At 45.4% G+C, this 13138-nt stretch overlaps 1 protein-coding gene across 2 annotated transcripts in view; it reads left to right on the top strand.

Annotated features, from left to right (window-relative positions):
• Window positions 1-13138, top strand: part of LOC139571073 (semaphorin-4G-like) — a 60209-nt gene that overhangs the window by 45263 nt on the left and 1808 nt on the right. For both annotated transcript variants that reach the window (XM_071393595.1, XM_071393596.1), the window contains exons 4-15: window positions 87-149; window positions 456-554; window positions 902-995; window positions 1278-1391; window positions 1659-1813; window positions 2523-2698; window positions 3785-3929; window positions 5186-5408; window positions 5634-5749; window positions 5959-6113; window positions 6400-6461; window positions 6992-10028. In XM_071393595.1, coding sequence (XP_071249696.1) covers window positions 87-149; window positions 456-554; window positions 902-995; window positions 1278-1391; window positions 1659-1813; window positions 2523-2698; window positions 3785-3929; window positions 5186-5408; window positions 5634-5749; window positions 5959-6113; window positions 6400-6461; window positions 6992-8094 — 2505 coding nt within the window. In that variant the 3' untranslated portion in view covers window positions 8095-10028. The remainder of the gene's footprint in view (window positions 1-86; window positions 150-455; window positions 555-901; window positions 996-1277; window positions 1392-1658; window positions 1814-2522; window positions 2699-3784; window positions 3930-5185; window positions 5409-5633; window positions 5750-5958; window positions 6114-6399; window positions 6462-6991; window positions 10029-13138) is intronic.

The following is a 13138-nucleotide window of genomic DNA, read 5'->3' as shown; positions in this document are numbered from 1 at the left end:
TATTGTCTAACTCTCTCTGTCTCTTGCTCCCTCTATCGCCGTCTCTCTCCCTCTTTCTCTCGCTCTCTATCTCTTTCTCCTATCAGATTGAATGGGAAGCCTCGACAGAGCAAAAACAGCAGTGTCTGAGCAAAGGGAAAGACAATAAGGTAGGTATCTTTATTTCTTCATATCCCAGCTAGTGTGCATCTTCTCCTTAGAGCACAACCTATCCCTCTCTCTCTTTCTTATTCTTTGTGATATGTTTATTATTTTGCAGAGTGCCTTCATCACAACCTCTCGTTCTCTCTCCAGCTCTCTTCCTCATCCTCTCTTTCTCCCTCTCTCTCCGAAGGAGGTTTAAATCTACTCATCTCAACATTTCTTTCTCTCCCTCTCTCGCCCTCTCATGTCTCATACAGTCTCTCTCTCCCTCTCTCGCCCTCTCTCTTTTAATATATTCTCTCTCTCAACAGACAGAGTGTTATAACCACATCAGGTTTCTCCAGAGATTTAACTCAACTCATCTCTACATGTGTGGGACTTACGCCTTCAGACCTCTCTGTGCATACATAGTAAGGAATCTAAACATACTAAGTCATAGAATGAACATGCATAAAAAATGTAATAATAATTTCTCAATGGGTTATTTGGTATTCTAGCTAAATAGAAAAACTCCTTCAAGGTATTGTGTCGGTCGATTCTCTCCCCCTTCCACAGTAATTTACACAATATGAAACATATTATGCTATACGTGGATGTCGATTAAGGCAGCCCCCCGCACCTCTGATTCAGAGGGGTTGGGTTAAATGCGGAAGACATTTCAGTGGAAGGCATTCAGTTGTACAGCTGACTAGGTATCCCGCTTTCCCCTTATAGCACTGTGTCACTAGCCGCCCTAACCTCCTGTTCTCATGTGTAGGATGAGGGGAGGTTTAAAGTGTCATCTGAGTTTGAGGAGGGCCGAGAGAAGTGTCCATATGGACCTGCTACAGGCTACACTGGCCTCATCGTAGGTAAGACAACCATTCTTAGACCCTGTATACATGACTACTGTACATCCTTTATTGGGATGTGTTCTGTCACCAAACATGAGATCCAATGTTTTGGCCAGGTGTAGATGTAAAAAAAAATATATATACATTTTTAATTTGAACACAAATTTTAAAACAATTATTATTATTTTTTTTGGGGGGGGGGTATTTTTCATTTTTTTTTATTTATGCTCAATGCTGATGTCATACTTGTTCTGAAATGTAAACCTACCAATAACCATTGCTGTTCCTGTATTGGTCCAGACCAGCAGATGTACACAGCATCTCAGTATGAGTTCCGCGGCTCTCCGGACGTCCGACGTAACTTCCCCTCCCCCACAGTGAGGACAGAGGAGGCACCCACACGCTGGTTAGATGGTGAGTACCCTGGGGCTAGAAGAGATCCTTACAAAGAACACACGCTGGTTAGATGGTTCTTTGGCCATTATGGTCCTTCTCAAAGATCTATTCGAATGCTTATTTTCATGCTCAAGTCACCAGGTCTTCAAAGAAGACTGAAGCAGCACCTTCTGTTCTGCCTGTTATTTAAAAGGATAGGTTTTATTTGCATGAACAGTTTTAATTCATTTCTAAGTGAAGGGTTGGCATGTTTCATTACTCTGTGTGTGTTTCTTTGTTCCCCAGAGGCTGACTTTGTGGGCAGTGCCCTGGTGAGGGAGAGTGAGGGCAGTACCACTGGAGATGACGATAAAATCTACTACTTCTTTACTGAGAAGAGCCAGGAGCAGACACCATACTACAGCCACATTAGAGTGGCACGGGTTGGACGAGTCTGTAAGGTGAGGAGAGGTGTAAGGGTGTGAGGAGGGTGAGAAGAGCCAGGAGTAGACACCATATGAAGCCAGGAGAGAGTGGTGAGGAGGGAGGGTGAGAAGAGCCAGGAGTAGACACCATATGAAGCCAGGAGAGAGTGGTGAGGAGGGAGAAAGAGATGAAGGAAGAGCGGGTAGGGTGGCGCTGTGGGCATTAGGCACTGACTTACTGTACCAGGGCAAGGACTTTTAGACACTGAAGAAAATGTCAAAGTGAAATATTATTTGTAGAGGACAGGTGTCAAAGGATCTGATTTGATCAGCTTAGATACCACCTGGTCAACACATCTGAGCATTGTGCTCCTGAAAAACCGCTTGCCCTCGACTTTAGTAGAAAGAGAGAGTGTGTTTTGATGTCTACGTTGCCTCTGGCTTGCCCTCTGAGCACTGTGTGTGTGTGTGTGTGTGTGTGCGTGCGTGCGTGCGTGCGTGCGTGCGTGCGTGCGTGCGTGCGTGCGCCCAAGAAAGGCATGTTCTCTGGACTTAGTTTAGGTTGTCCATATGTTGAGTGCTAACCTTATTTCTCCTCCTGCTCCCTCTTTTTCTCTTTCATCCTCTTCTTCTCCCCTGTCCTCTTCTCGCTCCCCCTCATCTTCTCCTCTCCCTTCCCCCCTCTCCCTCCATCCTCCTATTTTACCCTCCTACTCCCCCCCCCCCCCTCCTCCCTCTCTCGTAGGGAGACCGAGGAGGTCTTTTGACCCTCCAGAAGAGGTGGACATCATTCCTGAAGGCCAGACTGGTGTGTTCCCTGCCGGAATATGACTTCCACTTCAACGTGTTGAGGAGTGTGTACACGCTGTCGGGGGACACACCTCATGACACGCTGTTCTACGGTGTCTTTGGTCTCGAGTGGTGAGTAGTAGTAGAAATATATATATATATATATATGATATATATGAGAGAGAGACTGTAGTTATGACCTCTATGGTCAGGTTACACTTGGCAATGTCAATGATGGGTTGGCTGTGTGTATGAGAGACCGCAATGTCCTCTGACTGTCTGAGTATCAGGTGATATAGTAGCTCAGCTCTGGTCACCAACGCTCTCTCCCAGTCTTTTTTTTCCATTCCCTTAAAGGGCCCCATTCCTTCTTTTGTTTACCTCTCCTTCTCTTCTCTCCCACTCATACCTTCTCTTATCCTTCACGCCTACACTCTTCTCATTCTCCCGCTCTCTGTTCACCTCACTCCCTTTTTTACTTGTCAAAGGAGACGTAGAGCTTCTCTTGATTAGCTTTGAACATTTCTCTTTGTCACCATGCCCCCTACTCTCTCTCTCTTTCTCTATTTCTCTTTTCATCTCCGCTACGTCAATCTGATCTATTTTAGCTGTCGCTGTAGTAACACCTAAGGTTTACTGCTGGTGGGCGGGCGTGTGTGTGGGTGGGTGGATGCGTGTGTGTGTGGGTGGGTGGGTGCATGCGTGCGTGGGTGGGTGGGTGGGTGTGTGACCCAGGTCAATGAACATATCCATTGGGAGAGAGAGATGTTTATACTGTATCAGTTTGTGACGTGTCCTCTCTGAGTGCTGTAGTGTTTACAGACCGTGTCCTTGGAGACAGCACTGTTTGTATTAGGAACCTAGCTTTGAGCTCTCCTGGATTGGAACAGTCACTTGTACCTCTTCACCAAACCTGGTCCAAATAGTATTAGTTTTCTCTCCAATATTTTAGGAATTCTTAATTTAGTGACTTCATTTATCTTGTCCAGCCTAATGAAACCAGTGGAATAGATGGAATAGTCCCATTTCTTTATGTGGGATATCACAAACTGTTTAGGGCAGTGTAACTGTTGATCAGCAACCTTAAAACTGTGTGTGTGTGTGTGTGTGTGTGTGTGTGTGTGTGTGTGTGTGTGTGTGTGTGTGTGTGTGTGTGTGTGTGTGTGTGTGTGTGTGTGTGTGTGTGTGTGTGTGTGTGTGTGTGTGTGTGTACTATAGGAAGAACGTGAAGGCGTCGGCAGTGTGCCAGTTTTCTCTGTCTGAGCTCCAGCGGGTGTTTGATGGGCCCTACATAGAGAACCAGGACTCTGGAGCAAAATGGAGCGAGTACACTGGCAAGGTCCCTGAACCACGACCTGGATCAGTGAGTGTCACACGCCTCGTCTTTCGCTCTCCAAGCAGACTTCTATATAACAGGCCAGTCAGGTCTTCTGAGTTGCCGATCTAAAGTTTCCCCTAATCTATCTCCTCTTTCCCCAGCATCCCAACATCCAATATACTGAGTCTAAATACTCACATGAAGAACTGGGGAGAGGGAGAGATTGAGACGGTAAAGGGTTGGGGAGGGAGAAAGATTGAGGAGTGGGGGGAAGAGAGGGGTTTATAAAAACAGAGTGATAAACAGACTAAGAGGAGGAGGGACTGGGAAGGAGAGAGAGGAAAGATGGAAAAAGTGATCATAGAGCTGAGTGGCAGCTTCTTGGATGAGGATCAAATGGAAGGAGCTTATGTCGTTGAAAGCCATTTTCTATGGTGATTATTGCTGGGCCGAGACTCGGCGACCGTTATGATGATGACGTATTATGGGTTCCAAAGGCATGACATCATTAATGAGACGGGTCGTGATCTACAGTAGTGTCGTTTCAATGCTGAAAAGCTTCATTTCCTCTCTCCGGGTCTAGCTGTGAAATGGGGTAGAGGAAGTAACGGTTCTGGGTCTTAACTGTAGTGGCAGTGTCAAAGCCTCTTAGCAGAGTTGGAAATGACATCTTACAGAGGACAAAGTCAGAGAAGCTGTTCCCTTAGTCAGGTGGAGAGAGATAAGCAGCTTTCACAGATGCACACACTGACTTTTCAACTCATAGTGGCCTATAGGCCACTAAGAGGGAGGACGGCTCATTATAATGGCTGGAATGGAGTAAATGGAATGGTATATAACACATGTGTTTGATGAGTTCGATTTCCATTCCATTCATTCCATTACAGTCATTACTATGAGCCCGTCCTCTCCAATTAAGGTGCCACCAACCGCCTGTGCTATTGGCCTACTGGACTGTAGACTCAGAGGTCTTGCCTTGTATACTATAAAGTCTCAACTCACAAGGCTATACTGTAAGGGAGGGCTATATCTTCCACTCATCTCTCTTTATCCATCTACAGTCTATCCCCAATTAATTTATTCATCCATCCATTTCTTTTCCCGTGTATAACAGGCAATTTGAGAGCCAGAGGCATCAACTCTACCTCTTTCTCTCCTCTATCTCTCTCTCTTCTGAATTCATTTTTTCTTAATCCCTCGCTCCAGTGTATAACCGACCAGTTGAGATCTAGAAGTGTCAACTCCTTCCTCTCATCCTCCTCTCTCTCCATCCTTCTCATCCCCTCTTCCCTCGTCTACAGTGTATAACAGACCAGTTGAGATCCAGAGGTATCAACTCCTCCACCTCCCTGCCAGACGACGTGTTGAACTTTGTGAGGAGACACCCTCTGATGTCCCAGCAAGTCATGTCTACAGAGCAGCGTCCCCTGTTGTTTAGGAGGACCACAGACTACACCCAGCTGGCGGCTCACAGGGTGGAGGGGCTGGACGGGCAGAACTACCATGTATTGTTCATGGGCACAGGTTGGTGGGGGTGTAGGGAGGGGGAGGGTTATGGGGGTAAGGGGTGTGCTTGTGTTATGCTGTGTGTTTGCGTACATGTGATTTGTTTGTGTGTCACTAGGCAGTCAATTATTGCGATCCCCAATCATCCCAGTAAAGGAATGGAACAGACTTCAAACCACATGTACAGTACATCCCATTGTATGTGTGTGTGTGTTGTGACCCTGTCTCTGTCTCCTGTTTCAGACGATGGCTGGCTGCACAGAGCTGTGGAGGTCAAGGGTCATCTACACATCATAGAGGAGCTTCAGCTGTTTGACCAACCACAGCCTGTGGATAGCCTAGTCATCTCACACACACAGGTACACACTCACAAACGGACGTGCAGACACGTACACACACACACACACACAGATGCACATTTTCACTCACACGGCTAGTATTATGTTTTGTATGTTTTGTTTATTGTTATTCTAAGTGAAGGACCGCTAACCCAGATGCACTGCCGTAGGCTTTTGCTCTAGCCCATTTTCAATAACACAGAGAGGCTCCCTCTCTCTCTCCCCTCTAGATGAGTGTGTATGTAGGTTCTCCCTCTGGTGTGGTCCAGCTGCCTCTCTCCACCTGTAGCAGGTACACCTCCTGTTACGACTGTGTCTTCTCCCGGGACCCTTACTGTGGCTGGGATGGACAGGACTGTGTGGACATCACAGCACAGACTGACAGGTGTGTGTGTGTGTCATCACGTCACTGTCAGGTGATGGGGTTGAGTAATACCATTCTAGCTGGTGCCCTTGTGTCTGTCTGTGTGTTTGATTTGACTTATCTTATCTTCTATATATCTCTGTCTGTGTTGCAATCTCTGCAATGCATTCACAACTGTTGCGTAATGCTGAACTGGGCGTAATGTTTGTTGTTGACTGTGCTGGTGAACGTGACATGACTAGTTGTGTGTGCGCACTTGATGACCGGCTAACAGTCTCTCCTCTCTCCTCCTCTCCTCTCTTGTCAGGTCTAACCTGAGTCAGGACGTCCTGTATGGAAACAGAGGATGTGACAGCGACACAGCAGACGGTACGCAGACACACACAGACAGGCCTTATCTGATCATACTTAGTTGTATTGTCATGCAGATGTATTTTATCTGGAAAGTTGAGGGATTTACAGAAATGATAAGAGTTGTGTTAATATTTGAAAGTTGGTTATGCATACTGTCTCTGCAGCACCCTCATTTCCATAGCATATCTAATCATATTTCTGATAGGTCTGGAGAGAACTTTCAGAAGAGAATCTGACTTATACATTGATGTACTTTACATACTAAGTTAGAAAATACTATGCAATTCAGGATTTGAGATCCTCAAGCTTTTCTGATTACAATGCAATTATTTTAAATGGGAGAAAGTAACATATTGAATTCCTTATGCACCAGTGATTTTAGAGTCATATATGCAGTCTGATAAGTTGTATAGAAGTTGCATATAACTCCCAAACACATAGTACAATGTCTTGGGCCTTTTAGTGTCTATTCTGAAATCCATAACAGTATATCAGTCTTATTGCAAGAGGATACTCATGTTGTATGTGTGTTGCCATTCATTCAGAGCTGGTCCAGCACCGGAGCCGGTCTGTGATGGTGGGAGATGACGTGCTGCTCCAGTGTGAACTCGGCTCCAACCTGGCAATCCCAGTGTGGACTCTGGGCGGGTCAGATCTGCAGGGCTACGGCCTGGACTCCGGCTTCAGAGTGGGAAACGATGGCCTCCTGGTCATTGAGTCCCGACCTGAGCAGAGCGGCGAGTACACCTGCCACGCCCTCGAGAACGGCATCCGGATCGCCGTGGTTACGTACTCTGTGACAGTTCGTTTAGACATGCCCCAACCCCCTCCCCCGCTCATGGACCCCACCAAGGAAGACTACTCCTACTACACCCCCTGGGACTCTGACTCATCCACCCTTGACCCCCCTCCACCCAGCGCACCCCCCTCCTCAGAGAGACCCCTGCTACCCCCTCCCCCGGCCCATCTCCCCCCCACCTCGGAGCTGCTCTCCCCCAGGAGCATGGAGGCTATGTACCTGTCCATGATCACCATCCTGGGGGGTCTGTGTCTGGTTCTCACCGTCGTTCTCCTCTACGTGGGCTTCTGTCTTCGGGGCGGCCACAGGGGGAAGTACTCTCTCCGCGCTGCCGCCGCCGCCTCTGCCAATCACACGGACAGGAAGAAAAAACACAGGAAGCAGCATCAGAAACGCCACAGTAGCTCCGCCCACCTCGAGCTCAAGACCATCTCCAGCCACTGTAATGGGAACGGGATCTGTAATGGTAATGGTGTCTCCAAACAACCGGGGGACGGTGACGCGCATGAAGGGGGCTTCCTCCAGATCGTCCCTGGGGAGGGCCAGTCGTCCCCCAACAAGGACCCCCCACCCCCTGCCCCTCCTCTCCCCCCGCCTCCTCAGACCCCCCACACCGCCCTCAACCAATCAGAGTGTGACTTGCAAGACTTCCCCAGCCCCAACGGCCTATCGGCGACGTTACCCAGCGTCTTGCGGAGGATGCACGGTAACAGCTACGTGTTGTTAAGACAGAGTGACGCAGACAGCAGCTCTCCTCTCTGCTACTCCTTCACTGAGGAACTCAACAGGATCCTAGAGAAGAGGAAACACACACAGCTGCTGCCCAAACCGGACGAGAGCTCTGTGTAGTAGAGGGAATCTGTGTCTGGGAGTTAGCTCCCCCTGTGGTGGGAGGACTGAACTGGGACATTAATATAGGCCATTTAGCAGATCCAAAGCGACTTACATCAGTGAGTACATACATTTTGTATTGGTGGCCCCAGCGACAATTGAACCTATGACTCGGTCATTACATGCTGAAGGGCCTGTTGTAAGGCTCTGACTTTATCTCCTTCTCCACATCAAGAACAGTAATACTCATCGGGAGGAACTTGAGAAACTGGCCCCAAACCGAGGGGTGTAGAGATCATTTGTGGATGATCCATGCTGCTCACAGAGTAAATGGGCTCTAGGCAAGTCTATATAACAGCTAGCCTGAACTGAATTATGAGAGAGGGAGATAGCCTGCCATTTGTCCTACTTAAAGGCCCAGTGCAGTCAAAATGCTTTTTCCTGTCTTTTGTATAATATTGTACAACAGTTGATGAAACTAACACTGTAAAAGTGTGACTTTTTTTTTTAAATCAGTGTTATTTCCTGATATTTGCTAGTTGGAAATACAGTCGTCTAATCAACCTGTTTGCATTGGCGGGAGTTTCGGCTTGCCTGGTGACATCACCAGGCAGTAAATTAGTTAATAGACCAATAACAAAGAGAGTTTCTAACCTCTCTGCCATTAACAGCTAGTTTTAGGTTTTCCCCTCCCCACACAGACCACTCCTAGACAGTCCTAAGAAAAGTCTTGCTTGAAAAATGGTTATTTGCTAAAAAGCAGTTTTTGTCCATTTTAAGGTAAGGTACTTAATTGTTACCTAGAAATGATTGGATATAAAAACGGCTGCAATGGGCCTTTTTTTTAAAAGTTTTGGCACCACTGAAAATGGTCGCTTGCATGTGTGTTGGAATAACAACTATGTTTCAAAAGAGGAGATTTCTGCACAATATTCAACCTTCCTAGGAGCTATTCTTGTATCGCTTTCTCCTGTTTGACACCCAAAGCCATGGGTTACAGTGAGGACTCGCATAAGATAAGCCTGCCTAGGAGAGACAGAGAGAACCTACCTCAACTCTGCAAAACTTAGCAGGCTGGAGCTAACCCAGCTCACGTCAATACGGCTCAGTCTGGATCAATAAAAGACTAGCCCTGGGGGGGGGTGATTCAGGGAGCAGGCCTCAGATCTCAGCCCCAGAATAAGGTTCCTCGCTGGGCAGGACACAAGTGGCTGTGAAGTCTCAACACAGACCATGGTAACAAGGAGGAAAAGGAGGAAGAGGCTCATGGGAATATGAAGTTGTTGTGAATTGTGACAATGGCCTTGAATTGGCTTGTGTTTTAAAATGGAGGCAGATGTCCGAAGGAGGGACAAGATGTGTTTTAACGATGGTGTGCTCTACACCTTTTTAGCAGGTTTCATATTAGAACATTGAGGGGAAAAGTGTATTTGTTTTTATTCTTAGAATTTCTCGTTGTAAATTATCTTTATTGATTACAATGGTAACACAAACTGTAATAACCACATTCAAGTATTATTATTAACATATAGCAACGTTTAACCCAAGACAGAGAGAGTATCCAATGAAAATACCCTTTGAACATTATATTTGTGATAGGAAATATGACAGTATTAACCGTTTTTATGTACTTTCAATGCCATTTGCTTCAGACATTCCTTGGTTATTATGTACTCAAATCAATGGACACTACAAGCACATCAGGACTATGGGAGATTCAACATCACACCCTGTCAAGAGACCACACCATCAACTGAGTTGGAGCTAATGGATTAGCAGCACCGCTACACTACTGACTCTCTTTCTCCTAACCAACTCCAACTAATGTGTCTGAACTGGGGTTGGCAAAATTCCCAGTTCTGAACTCTACCATGACATCACAGCTCAGCCACAGAGGATCAGACATCACTTCCGGTTCATGGCCATAACAACTTATAGGCTACACACCTGAGGTAAGCAGACTGAGTTTTGCTTTCTGGTATTTTGTTGGTTGTACAGACAGACACACAGAGAGAGAGACACACAGAGAGAGAGACACACAGAGAGAGAGACACACACAGAGAGAGACACACAGAGAGAGACACACACACACACAGAGAGACACATAGAGAGACACACACACAGAGACAGACAGACAGACAGACAGACAGACAGACAGACAGACAGACAGACAGACAGACAGACAGACAGACAGACAGACAGACAGACAGACAGACAGACAGACAGACAGACAGACAGACAGACAGATAGACAGATAGACAGACAGACAGACAGACAGATAGATAGATAGATAGATAGATAGATAGATAGATAGATAGAGCAAGACAGGCACTCTGCCAGCTAGCTGCTTAAACCAGTGTTTCCCAACCCTGGTCCTCGAGAACCCCTAACAGTAATCATTTTTATTGTAACCCTGGACAAGCACACCTGATTCAACTTGTCAACTAATCACCAAGCCCTCAATGAGCTGAATGAGGTGTGTTTGTCCAGGGCTACAACAACAATGTGTACTGTTGGGGGTACACGAGGACCAGGGTTGGGCAACACTGGCATTTAAACAATTATATACAGTTACTCAGACAAATTGCAATCTCCCATAAAAGCACTGGTGTTAAATGGAAGAGCAGTATAGGCCTACTAAAAGGGAGGAAACTAAGGTAAGAACAAACTAGGATTAGTTATATTTGCAGCCTGTGTTACAGCAAAACAGATATGGTGGCCAGATAGTGACATCCAGGGGAGCTCTGCTCTAGTCAGTTCTCCTCTTTTCTTTTAGTGTTGGTTGTTAGGATACAGAGGGTAGAGTAGAGAGGGTCGATTTTAGTGAAGCAGAGTAAAAAAATCTCGCGGCTCCAGGTGAAGGATGCGGAGAGGACATGAGATGAAACTGTTCACCATTCTCTGAATCGGATGCTCTCCATTTCTCACTCTCTCTTTCTCCACTTGCCGTCTTTTCCCTTTTTCACCATCTCCTTTCTCACTTTCTCTCACACATTTTTCTTTATCTTTTTTTCCTCCCTCATCTTGTCCTTTCTCCTTTGCTTTCTCTTCTTCTCATCTATTTTCTCCATGTCACCGCTGATCTCCAGAGTTCTGTCTCTCCTCTGTGAGACGCACTAGTTAATTGGAGCAGGTGAACCTGGCAAGAGCGCCTGACCTCTCTGTAGAGAGATTGAAGAGAGAAAGAGGGGAGAGAGAGTTCCACCAGAGAATTCCTGAATAGATTTATTTCAGATGCACGCTCAGTTCTCAATTATCTTCTTATACCTCTAGACCCTGAAAACGGAAAGTAGCACACACATGCAGACACACGCACTCTCTCTCTTGCTCTCACTCACTCACATGCGCGCACACACACACACACCACGTATGATTGAATCTAACAAGCCAGGACAGGTGGCAGTGAGTCAGTGATGTGGGCTGGAGAAGCAGTGAATTGAATGCTGCAGTAAATTCTAAAAGGCTATAGCTGGTTGGAGACCAAACGTCACATGACCGTGGCATTGATGGAGGAGATGAAAGAGGAAAGAAAGAAAAAGCAACACAAGCCATTAGAGAAGCCGTCATTAAGCCCTATTCAGCTAGTCTCTAAATATACCCAGGAGTGATGAGACAAAGTGACAGTTATTTAGTTAGGTAGGTAAACTATACTCCCAACGGGGTTATTTTAAATGAAGATTTGGGATCTACAAATGACGTGAGGATACGTTTGAAGAGTTACGGCCCGCTTCATACACACAGGGACAGCTGTGATGCTATCTATAGCACTGTGCTAGCTTTCATCAATTTTTTTTTTACCTTTTTCATCCTTTTTTTGTGCAAGTTATTTTGGTTTCCCGTGGCTACTGCCCACTGGGGACACCACGTCATTTTAACGTGGATAATTGGGTAATATTTGGTTTACGTTGATCAATGAGATTACAACCTATTGTATATTCACCCATTCAATAAGACAGCCAAAAGTTAGTTGAATTTCCAATGTGTTATCACTATGCTTTCAACCATCTAAAAGCACAACCAAATTCCAATGGAAAAACAATTAGATTTGTCACCCAAATGTCTATCACTGCGCTTTCAACCGTTTAAGAGCACAGCAAAGTTCAAATGGGAATAACAATGTCAGATCTTTTGTTTTATACAACAGGTTAAGGTCAAATAACCTGCATTGCAGGTTGAGATTACATTAAAAGTACATAGTGCAAGTGATCAATGCTGTTTGTGATTCTGCACAGATTATTATAGCAATTGTGAAGATCTCCACAGACTTGCGATGACCTATGCATGCTGTTTTGAACATGCACACTTTATAGAATTACATAGGAAGAGATGTTTAGTTACAGTAACCTGTGGCCATGGATGTGTTAGGGCAATTCAATGGTAACGGATTTACACTGAGACGCAGATTTTTCACTTTAAAATGTATACCATACAAAAAACAAAAATCTAAATTGAAGGAATCAAATTAAACTTAAAAAATGGTTTGATTTTGTCCTATTCTTTAACATAGATTTTTGGTTGAGATGGAGACGTGAATCCAACATATCAATTAATAATTTGTCACTGGCGCACAGATGGAACTATCCAAGCAGAAGATAGATCTCCTGTTGATATTTTTTTGCGTTGACAACCAAACACAGTTCACTTTTGAAATACAATAAATAGGCTATTAACTTGTTAACAAATACTATGTTGGATTCACATCAGCTACAATAGTCATTTACAACATTAACAATGTCTCCACTGAATTTCTGATCAATTTGATGTTATTTTATTGGACAAAAAAAATCATTTTCTTTCAAAAACAAGGACATTTCTAAGTGACCCCAAACTTTTGAACGGTAATATATTATTTTTACCTTTATTTAACTAGGCAAGTCAGTTAAGAACAAATTCTTCTTTACAATGACGGCCTACCCCGGCCAAACCCTAGCCCGGACGACGCTGGGCCAATTGTGCACCGCCCTTGATGGGAGACCAAAGGGTAGCTGTAGATAGACCCATTCTCCAGTTGGATGTGCTGCCCAGCCTGTAGTTTTGATGTTGGTTTGACGGTACAAATTCA

Source organism: Salvelinus alpinus, chromosome 3 (genome assembly GCF_045679555.1).
Source record: "Salvelinus alpinus chromosome 3, SLU_Salpinus.1, whole genome shotgun sequence".
Classification (NCBI taxonomy): Eukaryota; Metazoa; Chordata; class Actinopteri; order Salmoniformes; family Salmonidae; genus Salvelinus; species Salvelinus alpinus.
Note: the sequence above shows the minus strand (reverse complement) of the source record. Positions and strands in the feature narration are given on the sequence as shown.